Source organism: Mustelus asterias, chromosome 19 (assembly GCF_964213995.1).
Source record: "Mustelus asterias chromosome 19, sMusAst1.hap1.1, whole genome shotgun sequence".
Lineage (NCBI taxonomy): Eukaryota > Metazoa > Chordata > Chondrichthyes > Carcharhiniformes > Triakidae > Mustelus > Mustelus asterias.
Genome location: NC_135819.1, coordinates 42836305 through 42860916, shown reverse-complemented (window position 1 = coordinate 42860916; position 24612 = coordinate 42836305). Strand labels below are relative to the sequence as shown.

At 44.8% G+C, this 24612-nt stretch overlaps 1 protein-coding gene across 3 annotated transcripts in view; it reads left to right on the top strand.

Moving 5' to 3' along the window:
- Positions 1-24612, top strand: part of LOC144507911 (proton myo-inositol cotransporter-like) — a 138578-nt gene that overhangs the window by 51984 nt on the left and 61982 nt on the right. For all 3 annotated transcript variants that reach the window (XR_013500165.1, XM_078235398.1, XM_078235397.1), the window contains exon 4: positions 18311-18419. Coding sequence is in view for 2 of the 3 variants with exons in the window: in XM_078235398.1 (XP_078091524.1) it covers positions 18311-18419 (109 nt within the window). In the remaining variant the exon portion in view is untranslated. The remainder of the gene's footprint in view (positions 1-18310; positions 18420-24612) is intronic.

Here is a 24612-nt window from a genome sequence, read left to right as displayed (position 1 = left end):
AAAGGCTCACATATCTCTTTATCCACAATTCTCCACTCGCTTCCTGAAGTTTCTCTGTTATCCAGCCAATTATGTAACCAGAAACCGATCACAAGGCTCGAATATCCAATGAAATTACTTTTGAACAATGCTATTACGATTAGTTCATTTGATGTGTCCAATATATAGCAGCCATATAAATCGAAGCCACGCTGTCTCGGTTAATGTAAACAACTTCCCTTATCTGGGAAGTTTTCGATCACTGCTTCCAGACCAGAGCCTCTTTATGACCTGCATCGTGTTTTAATCTATAAGTTGACCAAAATTCCCAGCATGCTTAACTGTCAGCAATGCCATTTTAAAGCCACTATTGCCATTATTGTTGTTAAATCATTGCTAAAAGTTTTAACATTTATTTATTTATGAGTCACAAGTAGGTTTACATTAATGCTGCAATGAAGTTACTGTGAAAATCCCCCAGTTGCCACACTCTGGCGCCTGTTCGGGTACACTGAGGGAGAATTCAGCATGGCCAATGCACCAAACCAGCACACCTTTCAGACAGCAGGAGGAAACCAGAGCACCCGGAGGAAACCCACGCAGACATGGGGAGAATGTGCAAACTCCGCACACAGTGACCCCAGCCGGGAATCAAACCCGGTCCCTGGCACTGAGGCAGCAATGCTAACCACTGTGCCATTCTTTCTCCGTCCGCAGTCACTTCCAGCAAGCTGCCAACCCAAACATCTCTTTTGGCCCTCCCCTTTCAAAAATACTCTGTCACACCCTAGTCCACTCATAGTCAGCCCCTCTGTTTCATGCATCACCTTTCCAATAAAGCAAAGGAGATGTAACACATGGCCCTTTACCTCCTCGCTTGTGACTATCAAAGGCCTATAAAGGCCTTTTAAGTGACATAATGATTTGCATATACTTTCAATTTAATATACTGTATTTGTTGCTTGCAATGTTGCCATTGTTAAACTGAGGAGTTAGGTTGATTAGCAATTCAAAATTGTCTCTTAGTGTTAGGGGAATTAGCAGGGTAAATATATGAGGCTATAGGGATAGGGCCTGGGTGGGATTGTTGTCGGTGCAGGCTCAAAGGGCTGAATGGCCTCCTCCTGCACTGTAGGAATTCTATGAAATGCAGATGGACGGCTGTATTATAGACACCTCCCGTCGACAAACGTGATTAATCTGATTGTCACTTGTCATTTTAGTTCTCCATCTTGCTTACACTGACCTTTGGCCCCTGATAACATTCTGGCAGTAGTACTGAAGACTTGTGCTCCAGAACTTGCCGCTCCCAAGCTCTTCCAATACAGGTAAAACACTGGCATCTTCCTGACTATGTGGAAAATTGCCCAGGTATGTCCTCTATACAAAAAGGACAAATCCAACCTGGCCAATTACCGCCCAATCAGTCTACTCTTGATCACTAGTAAAATGATGGAAGGGATCATCAACAGTGCTATCAAGCAGCACCTGCTCAGTGACACCCAGTTTGGGTTTCACCAGGGTCACTCAGCTCCTAGCCTCATTATAGCCTTGGTTCAAACATGGACAAAAGAGCTGAATTCTGGAGGTGAGGTGAGAGTGACAACCCTTTACATTAAGGCTGCATTCGACTGAGTGGAGCATTATGGAGCCCTAGCAAAACTGGAATCATTGGGTATCGGGGGGGCAAACTCTCCGTTGTTTGGAATCATACCGAGCACATAGGAAATTGGTTGTGGAGGGTCAGTCAGCTCTGCTCCAGGACATTTCTGCAGGAATCCCTCAGAGTAGTGTCCTACGCCCAACCATCTTCAGCTGCTTCATCAATAACCTTCTGTCATGAGGTCAAAAGTGGTGATATTGTTCAGCACCATTCACGAGTGACCCTGAGCGAAAGCCAAACTGGGCGTCACTGAGCAAGATGAAGTAGATAAACAGAAACTGGGTCAGTTAATGGCTAAAAACATAATGTTAAAAATGTCCAAAAAGGCCAAAGGTTTGGGTCATGTGACATGTCACACTAATAGTTAATTGCAGCTTGGCAATTGGTTTCAGTGTTCTGCTTTCGGAGCAAGATCAGGTGAAAATAAGCATCACTTCCTAGTATAATGCATTTCGCTCTTCCTTTTTTGATATTTCAGGTTGGGGAGCCAGCACATCCTCTACTTTTGTTGATTACAAGTAGTCTGTACAATAAGGCATGAGGTTTAACAAACTGAGTGAGGAATTATTTTGTTGTTTTAGCTCCTGGTGGTAGCTCTTAGAACAAAGGGCTGAACCTGTGGTCATGTAACAGCTATCCTTGTCGGCAGAAATCTTTGCTTTAAAAGGAATAAAGTTCTGGATTTCTTTTCATGTCCTATGGAACCCAACAGTGACCAATTTATTCTCCGTTCTTTCCTTTTACAATGGTAGTAATGTCTAATGTTGCTCCAACTGATTGTTCTCGTAGCATTTTATCAGCTGTTCTAATGAAATAATACTAGCTATAGCACTAGCTATTGATATCAGAAGAGTGTACCCCTAACAGTTAAACATTGAACTTCTGTTTTCAGATAAATGCATTTAATTCTGCTGTTGCAGTTGTCATGGTGATAAACCATGAAGATTTCCCAGGAGTCCATGACTTTTCGCATTTCAAATTGTATAGTTGGAGACTGTCAGCTCAAATCAATGTCTTGGCACGAGATGGGGTGAGATAACAAATACTCTTAGATTTTCAGGGCTTGACTAAATATTTATTGTGCATCAAAGACCAACCCCATAAATTAGTCTATTAACTATTCACATTATTTTTAAAGTAGCTGTCAGGTCTTGGGGTTTTTATGCTAGATATTTTCAGAGGTTCATTGTCACCTTAGCATTGCTCTGTAGACTTTATTCTCAGTAAGAAGTTTAACAACACCAGGTTAAAGTCCAACAGGTTTATTTGGTAGCAAAAGCCACACAAGCTTTCGAGGCTCTGAGCCCCTTCTTCAGGTGAGTGGGAATTCTGTTCACAAACAGAACTTATAAGACACAGACTCAATTTACATGAATAATGGTTGGAATGCGAATACTTACAACTAATCCAGTCTTTAAGAAACAAAACAATGGGAGTGGAGAGAGCATCAAGACAGGCTAAAAAGATGTGTATTGTCTCCAGACAAGACAGCCAGTGAAACTCTGCAGGTCCACGCAACTGTGGGAGTTACAAATAGTGTGACATAAATTCTGATTCTAGGATCGCATGATAAAGACTCAGGAGGAAAAAAGCAGAAATATTTATGTGAAATAGTGTGACATAAACCCAATATCCCGGTTGAGGCCGTCCTTGTGTGTGCGGAACCTGGCTATCAGTTTCTGCTCCGCGACTCTGCGCTGTCGTGTGTCGCGAAGGCCGCCTTGGAGAACGCTTACCCGAATATCAGAGGCCGAATGCCCGTGACCGCTGAAGTGCTCCCCAACAGGAAGAGAACAGTCTTGCCTGGTGATTGTCGAGCGGTGTTCATTCATCCGTTGTCGCAGCGTCTGCATAGTTTCCCCAATGTACCATGCCTCGGGACATCCTTTCTTGCAGCGTATCAGGTAGACAACGTTGGCCGAGTTGCAAGAGTATGTACCGTGTACCTGGTGGATGGTGTTCTCACGTGAGATGATGGCATCTGTGTCGATGATCCGGCACGTCTTGCAGAGGTTGCTGTGGCAGGGTTGTGTGGTGTCTTGGTCACTGTTCTCCTGAAGGCTGGGTAGTTTGCTGCGGACAATGGTCTGTTTGAGGTTGTGCGGTTGTTTGAAGGCAAGAAGTGGGGGTGTGGGGATGGCCTTGGCGAGATGTTCGTCTTCATCAATGACATGTTGAAGGCTCCGGAGGAGATGCCGTAGCTTCTCCGCTCCGGGGAAGTACTGGACAACGAAGGGTACTCTGTCCACTGTGTCCCGTGTTTGTCTTCTGAGGAGGTCGGTGCGGTTTTTCGCTGTGGCGCGTTGGAACTGTTGATCAATGAGTCTAGCGCCATATCCTGTTCTTATGAGGGCATCTTTCAGCGTCTGGAGGTGTCTGTTGCGATCCTCCTCATCCGAGCAGATCCTGTGTATACGGAGGGCTTGTCCGTAGGGGATGGCTTCTTTAACGTGTTTAGGGTGGAAGCTGGAGAAGTGGAGCATCGTGAGGTTATCCGTGGGCTTGCGGTACAGTGAGGTGCTGAGGTGACCGTCCTTAATGGAGATGCGCGTGTCCAAGAATGCAACCGATTCCGGAGAGTAGTCTATGGTGAGCCTGATGGTGGGATGGAACTTGTTGATGTCATCATAGAGTTGTTTCAGTGATTGTTCACCATGAGTCCAAAGGAAGAAAATGTCATCGATGTATCTAGTGTATAGCACCGGTTGAAGGTCCCGTGCGGTGAAGAAGTCTTGTTCGAACCTGTGCATGAAGATGTTGGCATATTGAGGTGCAAATTTGGTCCCCATGGCTGTTCCGTGTGTCTGGATGAAGAACTGGTTGTTGAAGGTGAAGATATTGTGGTCCAGGATGAAGCGGATGAGATGTAAAATTGCATCTGGAAACTGGCAGTTGTTGGCGCTGAGCACTGAGGCCGTTGCAGCAATGCCATCGTCATGGGGGATGCTGGTGTAGAGTGCTGAGACATCCATTGTGACGAGGAGCGCTCCTGGTTCAACTGCTCCATGTGTGCCGAGTTTCTGTAGGAAGTCCGTCGTGTCGCGACAAAAGCTGGGGGTTCTTTGTACAATGGGTTTCAGGATGCCCTCGACATAGCCGGAGAGGTTCTCGCACAGGGTCCCATTGCCCGATACGATGGGACGGCCGGGTGTGTTTGCCTTGTGTATCTTCGGGAGGCAGTAGAGATCTCCAACGCGGGGAGTACGTGGGATGAGAGCACGGAGGGTGTTCTGAAGGTCCGGATCAAAGGTCTTGATCAGAGTGTTGAGTTGACGGGTGTGTTCTTTGGTCGGATCTGCAGGTAACTGTCTGTAGTGTTCCTCGTTGTTGAGTTGTCGGTACACTTCTTTGCAGTAATCCGTTCTGTTCAGTATGACGATGGCCCCTCCTTTGTCTGCTGGTTTGATGACAATGTTGCGGTTGGTCTTGAGAGCGTGGATGGCGTTACGTTGTGCTTGGGTGATGTTCGGGGCTGTCTTGTGAGTGCGGCTGATGAATTTGGTGTTGACGCACCTCCTGACGGCTTGGGCATACATGTCAAGTCGAGGGCAGCGGCCTTCCGGAGGAGTCCAATTCGACTCTTTCCTCTTCGGATGCACTGCGGATCTCTCTGTCGGCTGTTCCAGTTCATTGGCTGTCTCATTGTGTTCGTTGTTGGCCTCTTGGGGTTTGTGGAAGAACTCCCTCAGCCTCATTCGCCTGATGAATTCCTCTGTGTCTGCTGCGAGACTGATGGGGTCTATTTTGGTGGTGGGGCAAAAATTAAGCCCTCGGCTGAGAACTTCGATTTCATCTGGTTGAAGTGTGTAGTCGGACAAGTTGACAATGGACTTCCCTGCAGTGGGACTGTTTCCTACTGTGGTACCGGGGGAGGCTTGGTTGCTGCTGGTGGTGATGCCGAGTTTCTCAAGTTTCCTGTTCTTGGTGTGCATGTAGATGGTGTAGTTCCTTTGTCTCGTCTGCTTGGCAGAGTTTCGCAGCTGGTCTGCGTCCTGAGCGCAAGTTGAGAATATGGATTCGATCTTGGTTTCCAGGCTGCGGCGTTTGCTGTAGAGTTGGTGTATGAGGTGGTTGAGGAGGGTGAGAGAGGTGCGACGGCAAAGTCTCTCAGCGTAGTCTGTGTTATAGGTTGACCTGAGTGGGTTCGTGATCTGTAGTCCTTTCGGTATCTTGTCTGCTTTCTTGCATCTTTGTAGAAACTTGATGTCTGTGTCGATATGCGCGATCTTCTTGGCGATCCTCTCCACTTGGAGCCGGCAGTTTGCCGGATCATCGACACAGATGCCATCATCTCACGTGAGAACACCATCCACCAGGTACACGGTACATACTCTTGCAACTCGGCCAACGTTGTCTACCTGATACGCTGCAAGAAAGGATGTCCCGAGGCATGGTACATTGGGGAAACTATGCAGACGCTGCGACAACGGATGAATGAACACCGCTCGACAATCACCAGGCAAGACTGTTCTCTTCCTGTTGGGGAGCACTTCAGCGGTCACGGGCATTCGGCCTCTGATATTCGGGTAAGCGTTCTCCAAGGCGGCCTTCGCGACACACGACAGCGCAGAGTCGCGGAGCAGAAACTGATAGCCAGGTTCCGCACACACAAGGACGGCCTCAACCGGGATATTGGGTTTATGTCACACTATTTCACATAAATATTTCTGCTTTTTTCCTCCTGAGTCTTTATCATGCGATCCTAGAATCAGAATTTATGTCACACTATTTGTAACTCCCACAGTTGCGTGGACCTGCAGAGTTTCACTGGCTGTCTTGTCTGGAGACAATACACATCTTTTTAGCCTGTCTTGATGCTCTCTCCACTCCCATTGTTTTGTTTCTTAAAGACTGGATTAGTTGTAAGTATTCGCATTCCAACCATTATTCATGTAAATTGAGTCTGTGTCTTATAAGTTCTGTTTGTGAACAGAATTCCCACTCACCTGAAGAAGGGGCTCAGAGCCTCGAAAGCTTGTGTGGCTTTTGCTACCAAATAAACCTGTTGGACTTTAACCTGGTGTTGTTAAACTTCTTACTGTGTTTACCCCAGTCCAACGCCGGCATCTCCACATCATGACTTTATTCTCTTCAGTTTCACATTTTAGGATGATAACGCCTTGCAATTGTAAGTTTCTCCAGATACTGATCCTGGAATGTATGGTGCCACCATGGCCGGGATCAGGTTCATGATGCACATTGACAGTGGAAGAGAATATGCTGTGTTGTTGGCCCATCTTCCAAGTCCTCCTGAGCACCTGTGTAACCTTGAAGCAAAATCGGACAGCGTCCATCAGCCTTCAAGAACCTATCAACTAGCAGATAATACTGGGGACATCATGTTTCATTTACATTACAAAGTTGTTCTGCTTATTATTCTACATGCATAGTTTGGTTTGTTTGGATTTATGGTGCTCCCTTTGTGAAAGAGATTGAGAAATTGGTCAGTTTTTCGGTTCCAAGATGGGGATAGGGAGCCTGGCTGGGTCTGACAAGAGGGGGGAGAGCTGGGGACTGTCCAATGCAGGGCTTAGTCTGGATCTTTTAAGGTAGTTATTCTGAAGTTTGGAGTGGTTTTTTTTCTTCTGACTTTTAGAGTAATTATGAATGTAAAATTGGCTGAACCATACAAGGTTAGTGACATAAATCACTTAGCTGGATTGTTCCCAGTGCAATGTAATTATGCAGGGGAAATTAGCCCTCCTGATCAATTATCAAGTAAACCCTTGTGTGGGTACTTCCATGAGGGATTCCCAATCCATGTTTGGGATATTCCCTCAAATCATATACTGGGGAGCCAGGACATTTTGGCCCATTATCTTTTTACAATTAGCTTTTGACGAGCTGTTAAGTCTGAGACTACCGGGGAGATAGCTCCAAAGAAGTTACACTGAAAGGCAAGCCACAGGAACATTAGGATTTATTAAAGAATTGTACTCCTCGCACTCCAGCCCTCGAGTGGCTGGAGGAGTGATTTCCCAGGCAGGTCACCCCACTCCCTGGGTCACCTGACCCATCCTCTTATGCATACGTAATACAAGCAGATAATGTTTTTGTGACATATTATATGGATATGCATTGTACAGTCTGGAATATAAGTGTATATGGTATTGACATGGAAGGATGAAGTCTTGACTGAAATCCCAAACTTCCTTCCACCCTAACCTCCATTCCCAAGGGGGAATTAGGATAATTTAAAACCACCCATTTCCAATAACAATTTTCACAGATACTTGGGGAAACAGAACCAGCTCAAACCATATTTCTTTTGATAGCTTCTGAGTCTGAGTCACAAAGAAAAGTTTAGCACAGGAACAGGCCCTTTGGCCTTCCAAGTATTTTCTCTCTATTCATGTGCCTATCCAGATGCCTATTAAAAGTTGTTAATATGCCTGCTTCCATTACCACCTCTGGCAGCATGTTCCAGGCACCCACCACTCTCTGCATGAAAAACTTCCCCCGCACATGTCCCTTAAACTTTTCCCCCCTCACCTTGAATCTGTGACCCTTGTAATTGACACTTCTACCCTGGAGAAAAAGCCTCTGACTATCCACCCTGTCTTCACCTCTCAGAATGTTGTAGACGTCTATCAGGTCTCCCTTCAGCTTCCGTCTTTCCAATGAAAACAATCCTAGTTTATTCAACCTCTCCTCAGGAGTGGGAATGGAGGGATACAAAAGGATGGTCTAGTTTGGACCAGGGAGCGGCACGGGCTTGGAGGGCCGAAGGGCCTGTTCCTGTGCTGTATTGTTCTTTGTTCTTTGTTCTCATAGTCAATGTCCTCAAGACCAGGTAACATCCTGGTGAACCTTCTTTGCACTCTCTCCAAAGCTTCCACATCTTTCTGCTAGTGTGGCGACCAGAACAGCACGCAATACTCTAAATGTAGCCTAACCAAATCGTGTTTCATGATGGGGCAGGTTGTTGAGGGGTTTCCCATTTTTAATTTTTTTATTGTGGTGACACAGGTGAAAATAGGCACTTGAAGCACACCTGCTGTTGTGCCAAACGTTATATGTAAATCCTTTGGTTTTCTTATCACACAGTAGCTGACAACACAAATAAAATACTGCAGATGCCGGAAATCTGAAATAAAAACAAAAAAAAACTGAAAGCTCTGCAGACCAGGCAGCATCTTTCAAAGGAAACAGTTATTGTTTCACCTCGATGACCTTTCCTCACAACCATTCTGTCCTGATCAAATGTCATCAACCTGAAACATTCTGCTTCTCTTCACAAGTGCTGCCTGACCTGCTGTATTTTTCCAGTATTTTTTATAACTGAAGACGACTTCTGTTTTTATGAGGCAGCAGGCGTAACAATTTGGTATATAATTCCCCACAGCTGGGCCCTCCTGCAGCTGGCTAGCTCCTTGCACAGAGAGCTTCTGCTAATTGTGTAAATGAGCCAAAATCAGAGAATTCCAGATCAATTCATTTATTTATCAAGATAAAAGCAAATTACTGCGGATGCTGGAATCTGAAAAATAGAAAATGCTGCAATATCTCAGCAAGGCTAACAGCAGCTGTGGAGAGAGAACAGAGCTTATGACCAAGATTTTACAACCTCACTCGGGTGAGACTCGTAAAATCTCGCCCAAGGCCAATGGAGATTTTCATTCTGTGAGCCTCGTGTGAGGCAAGGATGCCTCAGGCAAGGCTCTTCATCCAAACTTAAAACATTGCTCTGTTCTCTCTTGATCAGACCTGCTAAGATTTTCCATCATTTTCTGTTTCTGAGTCATTGATTTTACCAGTTTTAAAGAAAGCAATTTATTTTGAGTTGCATTTCATAGGCGATGAAATACTCATAGCTCCAGGGACCAGAGTTCAGTTCTGGCCTTGGGTGACTGTGTGGAGTTTGCACATTCTCCTCATGTCTGTGTGTATTTCCTCCCAGGTGCTCCAGTTTCATCCCACAATCCAAAGATGTGCACGTTAGGTGGATTACCATGCTATATTGCCCCTTTGTGTCCCAAGATGTGTAAGTTAGATGGATTACCCATGGTAAATATGTGGGGTTACAGGGATAGGGTAGGGGAGAGGGTCTGGGTAAGATGCTAAGTCAGAGTTGGTGCAGACCAATGGGCTGAATGGGTTCTTCTGCACTGTCGGGATTCTATTCTATTCTATCTTTTGTTCATGATGCTCAGTAAGGGAATGTTTCAAAGCAAAAGAACATCTGGGAAGTGTAGTTTTGTAACATTATTTACTGACTATAGAAGAACAAAGTCAGAGTACTGGGACAGAAATCTATCCTGAAAGTCAAGTAAGCTGGTAGGTATATTGGATTGGAAAGAAATTCCAAGCACAATGAGCAGGGCAGAGGAACAAAGCACATTAAACTGAAATATACAGGCCACAGTAGACTTACTTTCCCCTGCTGTGAGGGGACAGTTAAACCCCAAACACTACTTCAGTGTTTCTCTCCCTACCTCCTCCTCTAACCTCTGCAGGAGGACCACAAGCAAGGGACGGGTGAGTTGAGATTCTTTTATCCTTTTACTTGTATAAGGGCAATATGGCAGCTAGGGCAGTGGCATGCTCCTCCTGTCAGATGTCGGCAATTAGGGAGCAATCTAGTCTCCCTGACAACTTTGTCTGCAGGAAGTGTGTCCAGTTGCAGCTCCTCACAGACCGCATTGTTTGGTTGGAGCAGCAGGTGGATGCGCTGCGGAGCATACAGGAGGCAGAGTGTGTGATAGACACTAGTTACAGGGAGGTTGTCACGCCACAGGTTCAGACAGGTAGATGGGTGACTGCCAGGAGAGACAGGCAGGTAGTGCAGGAGTCTCCTGTGCCTATTCCCCTTTCAAACAGGTATATCGTTTTGGATACTGTTGAGGGGGATAGCCTGTCAGCGGGAGATAGCAGCAGCAGTCAGGCCTGTGACAACACAGCTGGTTCTGCTGTGGGACAAAGTCGGGCAAAGAGCAAGCAAGCAGTAGTAATAGGGGACTCGCTCGTTAGAGGCACAGACGGGCGTTTCTGTGGCCACAATCGAGACTCCAGGATGGTGTGTTTCCTCCCTGATGCCAGGGTCAAGGACGTCCCTGAGCGATTGCTGGACATTCTTAAGGGGGAGAGTGAGCAGCCAGAGGTCATTGTCCATATTGGTACCAACGACATAGGTAGGAAAAGGGATGAGGTCCTGAAGTGTGAATATAGAGAGTTAGGCAGAAGGCTGAAGTGCAGGACCTTGAAGGTAGTAATTTCAGGACTACTACCGCTGCCACATGCTAGTGAGAGTATGAATAGGAGGATTAGGCAGATGAATGTGTGGCTTAAGAGCTGGTGCAGGAGGCAGGGATTTAGATTTTTGGATCATTGGGATCTTTTCTGGGGAAGGGCTCACCTGTTCAAGAGGGACGGGTTACATCTGAACTGAAGGGGGACTAACATTCTGGCGGGGAGATTTGCTAGAGCCACTCAGGAGGGTTTAAACTAGTTTGGCAGGGGGGTGGGATCCAAAGCAGTGGGGAGACAGAAGAGAAGTTTGAGGACAGCACAGAAGTTAGAGAGCACATTAAGTAGTAAAGGCAGTGTCAGTAATCCTAGTACCAGACAGATCAGGCAAAAGCAGGACAGAGAGCAAGGGAAGTCCAGATTAAACTGCATTTATTTCAATGCAAGAGGCCTGACAGGCAAGGCAGATGAACTCAGGACATGGATGGGTACGTGGGACTGGGATATTATAGCAATTACTGAAACATGGCTAAGGGAGGGACAGGGCTGGCAGCTCAATGTTCCAGGGTACAGATGCTATAGGAAAGATAGAACAGGAGGTAAGAGAGGAGGGGGAGTTGCACTTTTGATTAGGGAAAGCATCACGGCCGTGCTGAGAGGGGATATATCCGAGGGTCCGGCCACTGAGTCTATATGGGTAGAACTGAGATAGGGTTGTACTATAGGCCCCCAAATAGTCGGCGGGAAATTGAGGAGCAAATATGTAAGGAGATTACAGATAGCTCCAAGAAAAATAGGGTGGTAATAGGGAATAGTCGAAGATTTTAACTTTCCCAACATTGACTGGGACAGCCATAGTATTAGAGGGTTGGATGGAGAGAAATTTGTTGAATGTATTCAGGAGGAATTTCTCATTCAGTATGTGGATGGCCTGACTAGAGAGCGGGCAAAACCTGACCTCCTCTTTGGAAATAAGGAAGGGCAGGTGACAGAAGTGTTAGTGAGGGATCACTTTGGGACCAGTGACCATAATTCGATTGGTTTTAAGATAGCTATGGAGAATGATAGGTCTGGCCCAAAAGTTAAAATTCTAAATTGGGGCAAGGCCAATTTTGATGGTATCAGGCAGGAACTTTCAAAAGCTAATTGGGGGAGTCTGTGGGAAGCAAAGGGATGTCTGGTAAGTGGCACACTTTCAAAAGTGTGTTAACCAGGGTTCAGGGTAAACACATTCCTCTTAGAGTGAAGAGCAAGGCTGGCAGAAGTAGGGAACCCTGGATGACTCAGGATATTGAGGCCCTGGTCAAAAAGAAAGAGGCACATGACATACATAGGCAGCTGGGATCAAGTGAATCCCTTGAAGAGTATAGGGGGGTGTAGGAATAGAGTTGAGAGAAATCAGGAGGGCAAAAGGGGACACGAGATTGTTTTGGCAGATAAGGCAAAGGAGAATCCAAAGAGCTTCTACAAATACATAAAGGGCAAAAGAGTAACAAGGGAGAGAGTAAGGCCTCTTAAGGATCAACAAGGTCATCTATGTGTGGATCCACAAGAGATGGATGATGTCTTAAATGAATATTTCTCATCAGTATTTACTGTTGAGAAAAGCATGGATGTTAGGGAACTTGGGGAAATAAATAGTGATGTCTTGAGGAGTGTACATATTACAGAGAAGGAGGTGCTGGAAGTCTTAAAACGCATCAAGGTAGATAAATCCCCAGGACCTGATGAAGGGTATGCCAGGACATTGTGGGAGGAAATTGTGGGTCCCCTAGCCGAGATATTTGAATCATCGATAGTCAACGGGTGAGGTGCCTGAAGATTGGAGAGTGGCAAATGTTGTGCCTTTGTTTAAAAAGGGCTGCAGGGAAAAGCCTGGGGACTACAGGCCAGTGAGCCTCACATCTGTGGTGGGTAAAATTGTGAGAAGGTATTTTGAGAGACAGGATCTACAGGCATTTAGAGATGCAAGTACTGATTAGGGACAGTCAGCATGGGTTTGAGAGTGGAAAATCACATCTCTCAAATTTGATTGAGTATTTTGAAGGGGTAACCAAGAAGGTAGATGAGGGCAGTGCAGTTGATGTTGTCTACATGGACTTTAGCAAGGCCTTTGACAAGGTACTGCATGGTAGGTTGTTGCATAAGGTCAAATCTCACGAGATCCAGGGTGAGGTATCTAGATGGATACAAAATTGGCTTCTTGACAGAAGCCAGAGAGTGGTTGTAGAGAGTTGTTTTTGAAACTGGAGGCCTGTGACCAGTGGTGTGCCTCAGGGATCAGTGCTGGGTCCACTGTTATTTGTCATTTCTATTAATGATTTGGATGAGAATATAGGAGGCATGGTTTGCAGAAAACACTAAGATTGGTGGCATAGTGGGCAATGAAGAAAGTTATCTCCAATTGCAATGGGATCTTGATCAATTGAGCCAGTGGGCTGACGAATGGCAGATGGAGTTTAATTTAGACAAATGCGAGGTGATGCATTTTGGTAGATTGAACCAGGGCAGGACTTACTCATTTAATGGTAGGGTGTTGGGGAGAGTTACAGAACATAGAGACCTCGGGGTACATGTTCATAATTCCTTGAAAGTGGAGTCACAGGTGGACAGAGTGGTGAAGAAGGCATTCGGCATGCTTGGTTTCATCGGTCAGAACATTGAATACAGGAGTTGGAATGTCTTGTTGAAGTTGTACAAGACATTGGTAAGGCCACACTTGGAATACGTGCGCAATTCTGGACCCCCGTTTATAGAAAGGATATTCTTAAACTAGAAAGAGTGCAGAAAAGATTTACTAGGATGCTACTGGGACTTGATGGATTGAGTTATAAGGAGAGGCTGGATAGACTGGGACTTTTTTCTGTGGAGCGTAGGAGGCTGAGGGGTGATCTTATAGAGGTCTATAAAATAATGAGGGGCACAGATCAGCTAGATAGTCAATATCTTTTCCCAAAGGTAGGGGAGTCTAAAACTAGAGGGCATAGGTTTAAGGCGAGAGGGGAGAGATACAAAAGTGTCCAGAGGGGCAATTTCTTCACAGAGAGTGATGAGTGTCTGGAACAAGCTGCCAGAGGTAGTAGTCGAGGCGGGTAAAATTTTGTCTTTTAAAAGCATTTAGATAGTTACATGGGTACGATGGGTATAGAGGGATATGGGCCAAATGCAGGCAATTGGGATTAGCTTCGGGGTTTTAAAAAATAAGGGCGGCATGGACAAGTTGGGCCAAAGGGCCTGTTTCCATGCTGTAAACCTCTGACCTCTATGACTCTCTTTCTCCCCCTCATTCTGTGCATGAGCTGAAAATGCAGGAATCCATTTCTCATTGGAGCAAATATTCCCTCTAAATTTTCTTTGTACTGTGTAGCCTACAGACTCTTGGGAGCACTATTTTTATTTTGCCCATGGGTAGCTTAAAATTTAAACTTGACCAATCTTCCACAAAGTTGTGAATAGCCTTTTTGTTTCAATGTGCAATACATTCTTGGGTGCTGCATTGCTGCATATTGGATGAAACATTGCTGCTCTCCTAGTGATCCCATTAAAGAGAATCCCTGTTCAAGTCCTGGATATCAGGTAAGCAGTCTTATAATTTAGCAGCAGTGGAGCACTGTACACGTGAGAAATAATACTGAGTTTTTGGATGACGTTGCCAAAGGGCAGCATATAGATGAGATGCAGACGAGGCTCAAGCATACGTTCTTGGTAAACACCAGAGGTGACGCTGTGGGAATAGGAAGAGAAGCCATTGTGAACAATACTATGATGATTAGATCGATAAAAATGGAACCAGGTGAATGCAGTCCCATCCAGCCAGATGATGGTGAAGAGATGCAGGACAAGGATATTGTGACCAACAATGTCAAAGACTGCAGACAGGTCAAGAAGGATGAGGAGGGATAGTTTACCGATGTCACAATCACAGGATATCATTTGTTCTTTGTCAGAGCCACTTTGATACTGTGTTGCGGTGAAAACCTAATGATTTGGGGTCATGGATTAAAATTCGACCACAGTGCTGGTGGATTCAATCGATTAAATTTGTAATTGAAAGCTAGTCAATAATAATGGAAACCATGAAACTGTAATCATTTGTTGTAAGATCTCAGAGTTCATTAATGTCTTTTCAAGAAGGAAATCTGCCATCCTTACTTAGTCTGGGCGACATGTGACTCCAGACTTTTAACAATGTGGTTGACTCCAATTGCCCTTTAAGATGGCAATGGCAAGCCACTCAGTTCAAGAAGAATTAGGAATGAGCAATAAATGTTGGCCTTGTCATGATGTTCACATCAGAATGATAGAAATTTAAAAAGAGATGGGGCAGGAGTTTGCAAGGATGCTGGGGGCCAAGGATTATTTTTGAGAGGTGATGATAGCAGATTTAAAGATGAGGGTGATAGCACTTGAGGAGGGCAAACCATTAACACTACCAGTTAACATGAAGACCAGGAAGGGAAGTTTGTTACCGAGGTGAGTTTAGAGAATGCATTGGGGGGGAGGGGGAGAGAGAGAGAGAGAGAGAGAAATAGGGACTAGACCAGAGAGAGATGCACATTCAAGGCTTCAGGGTAAGTTTGGTGTGATAAAACAACAGAAAACTGATCCATTTTATCAAATACAGAATAATTATATGCTTTAATCTCTGGAATTTGATGTCTTTCATGAACTTGAAGCAAAAAAAATGAAGTTTAACAGCCACTGAAGCCCTGAATTAAATGAAAAATCCTCCGTTTTATTGTACAATGTCAACAGCTGTCATTCCTTACACATTGAACATTTTCTTATTCAATACATAACTAAAAGTGACAAATATTGCCCAAAAGTGCTTCAAAACATTGTTACATTTTTGACTAACATTTATAATGAATTTCTGTGACAGGTTTGAACATTTTGATTTGTCGATTTAACAAATCTGCCACAAGAGAGAAGGCTGACTATAACCTAAAATATGCAATAAAATAATCTTAACAGACTGTGTGCCGGATCAAAATGGACCAATGGGGTCTATACATTCAGCACTAAGGGTCAAATACAATTTCGTGGCCGTTTTTAAGATGGTCTTGTCACATTACACACTGAAGTTCTAACCCTCGCCTCATTCCCTTTCAAATCTAAGTGCAGCTTACCTGTTCAACCTCTTGGCTTCATTTAATGTTGAATTAATCCAGGTCTCCTTCCTTCCCAGTGAAGCAGTGGTCTAAAGACCAGTGAATAAAATTAACTAGCAAATTCTAAAGACATTAAACAGACTGATTAGATTTAGACTGAGTAATTAAATTTGCACCGTAAACCCTTAATTATGATGCAGGCAGAGTTTGAAGTGAAACTCAAACCTACAGATTTGTAGACACCCTTGTTTAAAATGAAGCTCGCAGAAGTTTTAACTCTTAGCACATAGCGCACAGAAACACAAATTGACCTTAAACTCATACCTTGTTTCTAATACCCACAATACAAGTATAAGTTAAACTATCTGAATTTCCTAACCGATAGTATTTTCATTGCTGAATTGTATATCTTGTATGCATAATTTAATTTCAATAAACTACAGCATGATGTTTCTTAGTCTATTCAACATGTTGCTGGAATTGTCTGTCTTGGTTTCTGAGAGATTTTTATGGAGACTATAGAATCATAGGATGTAATCATAGAATCACAACAGTGCAGAAGGAGGGCATCAGCCCATGGAGCCTATCCTGGCAACAAACCAACCCAACCCCACACATCCCTGTAACCCCACATATTTACCCAGCTAAACCCCTGGCACTAAAGGACACTTGACCATGGATCAACCCAATCCATACATCTTTGGAGTTTGGGAGGAAACCGGAGCACCAAAGGAAACCCACACAGACATGGGGAGAACGTGCAAACTCCACACGATCACTGGCGGTCGAAATTGTACCCGTGTCCCTGGTGCTGTGAGGCAGCAGTGCCAACCACTGTGCCACTGTCAGTTGCTACTTTTAATTAGTTTCTCCTTATTTCAGAGGCCTTTCTAAAGAATACAAATGTATAGCTAATAGGTGCTTTGCATACCTTGCTTGCATACATTGGTCTGAACAAAAGAACAATACAGCACAGGAACAGGCCCTTCGGCCCTCCAAGCCTGTGCTGCTCCCTGGTCCAAACTAGACCATTCTTTTGTATCCCTCCATTCCCACTCCGTTCATGTGGCTATCTAGATAAGTCTTAAACGTTCCCAGTGTGTCCGCCTCCACCACCTTGCCTGGCAGCGCATTCCAGGCCCCCACCACCCTCTGTGTAAAATATGTCCTTCTGATATCTGTGTTAAACCTCATCCCCTCCCCCCCCTTCACCTTGAATCTAGGGCGGCACGGTAGCACAGTGGTTAGCACTGCTGCTTCACAGCTCCAGGGTCCCGGGTTCGATTCCCGGCTCGGGTCACTGTCTGTGTGGAGTTTGCACATTCTCCTCGTGTCTGCGTGGGTTTCCTCCGGGTGCTCCGGTTTCCTCCCACAGTCCAAAGATGTGCGGGTTAGGTTGATTGGCCAGGTTAAAAATTGCCCCTTAGAATCCTGAGATGTGTAGGTTAGAGGGATTAGCGGGTAAAATATGTGGGGGTAGGGCCTGGGTGGGATTGTGGTCGGTGCAGACTCGATGGGCCGAATGGCCTCCTTCTGCACTGTAGGGTTTCTATGATTTCTTTTCTATGAACCTATGACCCCTCGTGAACGTCACCACTGACCTGGGGAAAAGCTTCCCACCGTTCACCCTATCTATGCCTTTCATAATTTTATACACCTCTATTAAGTCTCCCCTCATCCCTCCGTCTTTACAGGGAGAACAACCCCAGTTTACCCAATCTCTCCTCATAACTAAGCCCCTCCATATCAGGCAACATCCTGGTAAACCTCCTCTGTACTCTCTCCAAAGCCTCCACGTCCTTCTGGTAGTGTGGCGACCAGAACTGGACGCAGTATTCCAAATGCGGCCGAACCAACATTCTATACATCTGCAACATCAGACCCCAACTTTTATACTCTGTGCCCCGTCCTATAAAGGCAAGCATGCCATATGCCTTCTTCACCACCTTCTCCACCTGTGACGTCACCTTCAAGGATCTGTGGACTTGCACACTCAGGTCTGCTTTAGATTTTTTATTGTAAAGACAAATTACATTTCTTGCCATCTGCTTCTTGAAATCAAAATGCTTGTTGCATAAATTATAATTTGAGATAAGTGTTTGCTGTACTGAAGTCGTAGTGGGGAGAATAACGAGAGGCACTTCTGTGATGGAATATGATTTTCTGCTCAGTGGGGATTGGGCAGTAATGCCAGCAGTCTACATGGAGTTCGCTGTAAATTAAATCTTCCAAGAAATGCTTTTGTTTGGGAACAACGTATTGAATTTTGCACTTGTGACTATTACAATTCTTGAACTGGAAATGTGGTGGAAACCCTATCGACTCTGTTCTGTATGTTTACATCAGTAATGTGAATTCTCCTTTGTAATAGGTGATTCTGTGTTGTGGAAGATGATAACCTACCCTCCAACTCGGAGAGCGCTGATAGTTGGATGTGGATTGCAGCTCATCCAACAACTTTCTGGTATCAACACAGTCATGTATGTATCCAGTTTCTTCCTGAAATTATGCTATCAGGATTCTTTATGCATTTATTTGATTTTTAGATGTTTTTCCTCTATAATATTTCAAATAATACTCTCAATTTGGAGTAAAGTTTTCTGTGCCTTGTAAATAGCCTATTAGTGTGCTATGGACAGCCAGAACAGACTCTGAAATAGTGGACAAAAAATTGAGGGCTACATTCAACACCATTTTAAATTGGACATCAGGATTGCAATATGCAATGTATCCATGCCCATTACTTATGATGTCGGCAGCAGGCCAACTTTTGCTGCTTGCTCGTTTCAAAGATTTTAGCATCCAGCAGCAGCAACTGAGTTGTTGATTGGCTGAGCAGATCAATCCGGGACCAATATCATAAATGGTTATACTGCTTGTAGCTAACCTGCACTTCTTGAAGGGAAGGTGAATTGTGGAATGGGGCACATCTGAAAAACATTGAAGAGGGTTACAGCATGGGAGAAAGTGGGCTCCCAGATTTTTGGATGCTGCACTGGAAGCCTTGGTGCAGGAAATGGAAGGTAGGTGAGATGTCCTGTATTTGCAGTAGACTAGCAGACCCTCCTGACACATGCACTGGAAGAAATGGGAAAAGATTATTGGAGGTCAATGCCAGAAGTCAAGTCCAAAGGACCTGGACATAGTGAGTTCCATAACCTCATCACTGATTATAGTCAGTGAATGCATTTTTAAATGCACCGCTAAGCCTCAAACACAATTCAATTCAGCAAACCCCCCCCGCCATCCCCCGAATCACTAATCTACCAACCAAGTCCATTCTGCCTTCACACATTTAGCGTGGTCGCAAGCCTCACACCTACATCTTGTCGCTTGCACACACTGCCAGCTAATTAACTATGACAGCCACATCACCCAAGTTCATCGCACAGCACAATTCCACATGCTTTCACTTATGGGACATGATGACACATAATCTGGTAAAGCAGGAAGTAAGCAGAGGTGAGCAGATGCAGCTGTATCTCATAACCTCTATGGAAGAGACCGTACTGGCCATTATTAAAACAATCATTCCTAAGTTGTGGCTATTGGTGGGGCTGAAACCAACCTCATGTACTATTCCCCTTCACATCCCACCCTCTTAAGATTTATGAATTGTCACTTCCAACCACTGTTCCATCTACCTCTTTTCATGTACTCAAGATCTGCAACATGGTAAGGCATTGGAGAAGCTACAAGAAGACATTGATGAAAACAAATTGCAACTCTATTTCACACCCAAGCCACCAGCTCAGATGCACATGCTGTGCAGCTTAGAGGGTAGCATAGTGGTGGGCTCAGCACATGGTGAGAACGCAGCACGGTGGGCTGCAGGCAGGGCAGGGAGCAAGATCGTGTAGACTTGTCCTGCTGCTGAATGTGTGTTCAGTGTGTGAAGTTAAGAGAAGGCATTTGCTGGTCTGTTGAGCTTCAAAGTTGCACTGTTCGTGCCTACTGTTAACACCATGATCTCCCTGTTCAGGATAAAAGAAAATAGGAGCAGGGTCGACCATAGTGAAAACCCATCAAGGTGAATTTGGATTCATGTTATGGAAGAAGTATCACCAATGCCATTTTTGTTTTGAGACAAGTAATGGAGAAATATCAGGACGTCCAATATAACATGAGACTATCCAGCGATCTAGAGAAGGCTAATGATCAGTGCCTAATGAGGTAGGCTGGAAATGTACTAGAATTTGTGGAGTCCCTGAGAAGAATGTAATATTATTCCAGGATATGTGCAAAGAGTAATAAACTGTGCAGTAAGAATAGTGAGAATTTTGAAATTGAAAGGATGAGCATTGTGCCTATTCCGCTTACTGATTGCCATGGATGTTCGAATTGAGCAAGTGAGACAGTAAGTGCTATGGTCAATGACAACCTGTAGCTGATATTGAGCTACATGATAATGATGGTTAGAACATGACTGAGTATCTGGAGAAGTGGAGAAAAGCACTGGAAAACGGGTAGGGAAGGTGAGTAGACCAAAAATGCAATATATTAACTGTCAGTCTAGGGAAGGGAATCTGTATGAAGGTGTAAAGATTATGGATGGGGACATTGAGAAAGTGAGTAGTTTCAAGTCCCGAGCGTCAGGGGTGGCAGAAGGTAGAAGTATGGAAATGGGAATTCAACCGTGGCTTTCGCCTGGTTGGAATAGTTGGAAAAAGTGCAGTGGAGTGCTGTGTGAAGGAAAGCATTGATGAAAATGAAAGGAAAAATCGACAAGACAGTTGTGAGATCGACCTTGTTATTTGGTGCAGAAACTTGGGCAATATCAAGAAGAGAGAAACAATGATTGGATACTAATGAAATGATGCTGAGATGGATGTGTAGAGTGACAGTAAAGGACAAGATAAGGAACAAATGCACTGAGTGAGGGCTGGGGTCAGTGAAGATTATAGAAGAATCAAAGAAAATAGTCAGAGGTTGAAATGGTATGATCTTTTGTGGAGAGATCAAGGAAATGTGGTGATGCAAGTGATGAAGATGGAACTGCCAGGAAGAAAAAGAGGAAGAATGGTGGCAAACAATCCCATTTTCTCCCTCTTTAATTGTGTTTCGTATGATAGTGTTGACAAGTTGCTTGTATCTGTGCTTCAATGATTCAGTTCCATAGCAGTAAAATGTCAAATTGAGAAATAATTAAACATTATGACGAATTTCAAAATATTGCAATCCTAAATGCCATGGTACAGAAACACACTATTTGGTGCATCATGCTTGCATCATTTTTATCCACAGTAACCAGTTAATCTAATCCAATTCCACTGCTTCCTCTCCATATCATTTGGTATTTATTTTACAGTAGCTAATTCACGATTAAAATAAGTTGTGAAATTTGTTTCAATGATTCATGACCAAGTTTCAGATTATAATTAAGGTTTGTAAAATTAAAACCAAGGCAGAGTGGTACATAACTTGAGGAAGCAGCATCTAACAAGTGGGGATGGATAAAGTTAGTTTCCCTCACCGCAGTGAAGGAGATTACGCTTGTCCTCATTGGAGCAGCCATCGCCAGTGGCAGGGCTGAAACCATGTAATCATTTTCGTGGCTCAACCTCCTCCCAACATTCCACCTCCCTCCCAACTCACAATTTCTTCTGCTTTACAAGCTGCAGATGGTGCCAGTCTGCACCTCGTGCTTTAACTTCCCTTTCCACAACCCTGCCTTTGTGCCCTTCTTTCAGACATCCAAGAATGACAACCTTGCCAGACAGTTGTGGAAGAGCAGGAAGAAGTGATGAAGAAAAAACACCATTAACACTGATAGCCACCAGCTCAGATAATGACATTCAACATACTTTAGCTGGATAACCTAGAATTGAAACATCTAGCATGAGTGACTTGCAGCTGAGGCAAGGGACAAGGTTAGTCCTGTTAATGATTAAGCACACAAATGAATTGTCTGTAGAGGAGTCAGGTGAGAGCTTCTAAGTATTTAGAGAAGACGGCTAATAGAAGCAGACTCTAAAATGTTTGGTTCATTCAGACAGAACAGAAGGCTTGGGGAAAATGTCAAGGAGCAGGAAGGAGTTGGATACCGATGTGGTACAGGGCTTTCTGCAGAGTATGGAACCCTTTCTCTTGAGCATGAAAATGATAGTCAATACATAACGCATTTGTGGATACCATGATGCAGCATCTTCAATTTGATTTGATTTATTATTGTCACACGTATTAACATACAGTGAAAAGCATTGTTTCTTGCGTGCTATACAGACAGCATACCGTTCATAGAGAAGGAAACGAGAGAGTGCAGAATGTAGTGTTACAGTCATTGTCAGGATATAGAGAAAGATTAACTTAATGCAAGGTAGGTCCATTCAAAAGTCTGATGGCAACTGGGAAGAAGCTGTTCTTGAATTGGTTGGTATGTGACCTCAGACTAAATCTAATCTCATCTCATGGTCAACAGCAGCTACCTGAGCTTCTGCTGCAAAAATGAAAAATTAGCTACCTAATGACTAGATGCTGGAGTGGAAGCTCAAACATTTGTCATGCAAACTGAGATTGCTGCCAACGGAGCTATGGATCCTAGTGTTCAGAGAGGCTTGCAGAATGCCAGCAGTTGAGCAACATGTTCTTCAACAGATTGCTACAATTGCTAAAGTGCTGCTCTGTGGGGTAGCAGTTGTACAGTGAGGCATCAACTGCCTGTTGCTCTCTGCATTGTTCCCACCCACCCACCACTGCCACTCCATTAGTACCCATGCGGCTGTCCATCAATCAACCAGACTAGATTTCTGCTGCCAGTGCCAAATGGCGCAGTCGAAAGTCTGGTTTTCGAGGTCTGGAGCAGTTTGAGGTCATCCTATACAGCAAACTACATCCTTCCCCCAATGAAAATTTGAAGCCTTCCATCAATCATGCTACGACCACTAGGATAGCATTGCATCAGGGTAATATATCAGACAAAATGCACAGAAGACGGAGCAGGAATTATTTGTAGCCAGCATGCAATATGGCATGGCTTTTTGTATAAATTTTGTTTGGAATGTTTATTTTGCATTGGCTTTTATTTTATCACTATGGCCAAGTGAGAATGCTCTAATAGTCAGTCAGTGACGAGAGGGAAAACAAACAATGGGAAAGGGCGAGCAGGGGTGAGTTGAATTCATTTTTGCACTTTCTACCTGGTACTGGCAAGGTATCTAGAGGGGATGGGTGTGCAGGCAGTGCAATGTTCCTCTTGCACTATGTTTGAGGTGAGGGACGACGACAGTGTCCCTACTGATTACACCTGTGGGAAGTGCACCCATCTGCAGCTCCTCCAAAACCGTGTTAGGGAACTGGAGCTGGAGTTGGATGAACTTAGGATCATCAGGGACGCAGAGATGGCCATAGACACAAGCTTTAGGAATACAGTTACTCCGAGGATTGAAAACAGATGGGTGACGGTGAGAGGGGCTGGGAGGAAGCAGTCCGTGCAGGGATCCCCGGTGGTCGTTCCCCTTAGCAACAAGTATTCCGCTTTGGATACGGTTGAGGGGGATGACATACCAGTGGGGAGCCGCAGTGAGAGGATCTCCAGCACTGTGTCCGTCTCTGTGGCTCGGGAGGGAAAGGGGGAGAGCGGGAGGGCGATAGTTATTGGGGACTCGTTAGTTAGAGGGATAGATAGGAGGTTCTGTGGCAGCAAAAGAGACTCACGGATGGTATGTTGCCTACCGGATGCCAAGGTCCGTGATGTCTCAGACCGTGTTTTCCAGATTCTGAAGCGGGAGGGGAAACAGTCACAAGTCGTGGTGCACATTGGTACCAATGACATAGGTAAGAGAAGGGACGGGGATTTAAAGCAGGAATTTCTGGAGCTGGGCTGGAAGCTGAGAGCCAAGACGAAACATGTGGTCATCTCTGGTACGTTGCCGGTACCACGTGATAGCGAGTTGAGGAACAGGGAGAGAGTGCAGTTAAATATGTGGTTGCAGGGATGGTGTAGGAGGGAGGGTTTCAGATACGTGGATAATTGGAACACGTTCTGGGGAAGGTGGGACCTGTACAAACAGGACAGGGTGCACCTGAACCAGAGGGGCACCAATATCCTCGGAGGGAAATTTGTTACGGCTCTTCAGGGGGGTTTAAACTAATTTGTCAGGGGAGTGGGAAAGGGAGTTGTAGTCCAGAAGTCAGTGAGGGTGGTGAGGTATTGGGGAAGGTATCAGGGTCAAGGGTGGGTACTGGTAGACAGGAAGGAGGGTTGAAGTGTGTCTACTTCAATGCTCGGAGCATCCGGAACAAGGTCGATGAACTTGGGGCGTGGATTGGTACTTGGGACTACGATGTTGTGGCCATTACGGAGACGTGGGTAGAACAAGGACAGGAATGGTTGTTGGACGTTCCGGGGTATAGATGTTTCAGTAAGTGTAGGGAAGCTGGTAAAAGAGGTGGAGGAGTGGCATTGTTAATCAAGGATAGTTTAACGGCTGTGGAAAGGCACTTCGTGGGGGATCTGCACACTGAGGTAATATGGGCTGAAGTTAGAAATAGGAAAGGAGCGGTCACGTTGCTAGGAGTTTACTATAGGCCCCCAAATAGTAATAGAGATGTGGAGGAAGAAATTGCTAAGCAGATTATGGATATGTGTGGGGGTCACAGGGTAGTTGTCATGGGGGACTTTAACTTTCCAAATATTGATTGGAACCTTTGTAGGTCAAATAGTTTGGATGGGGC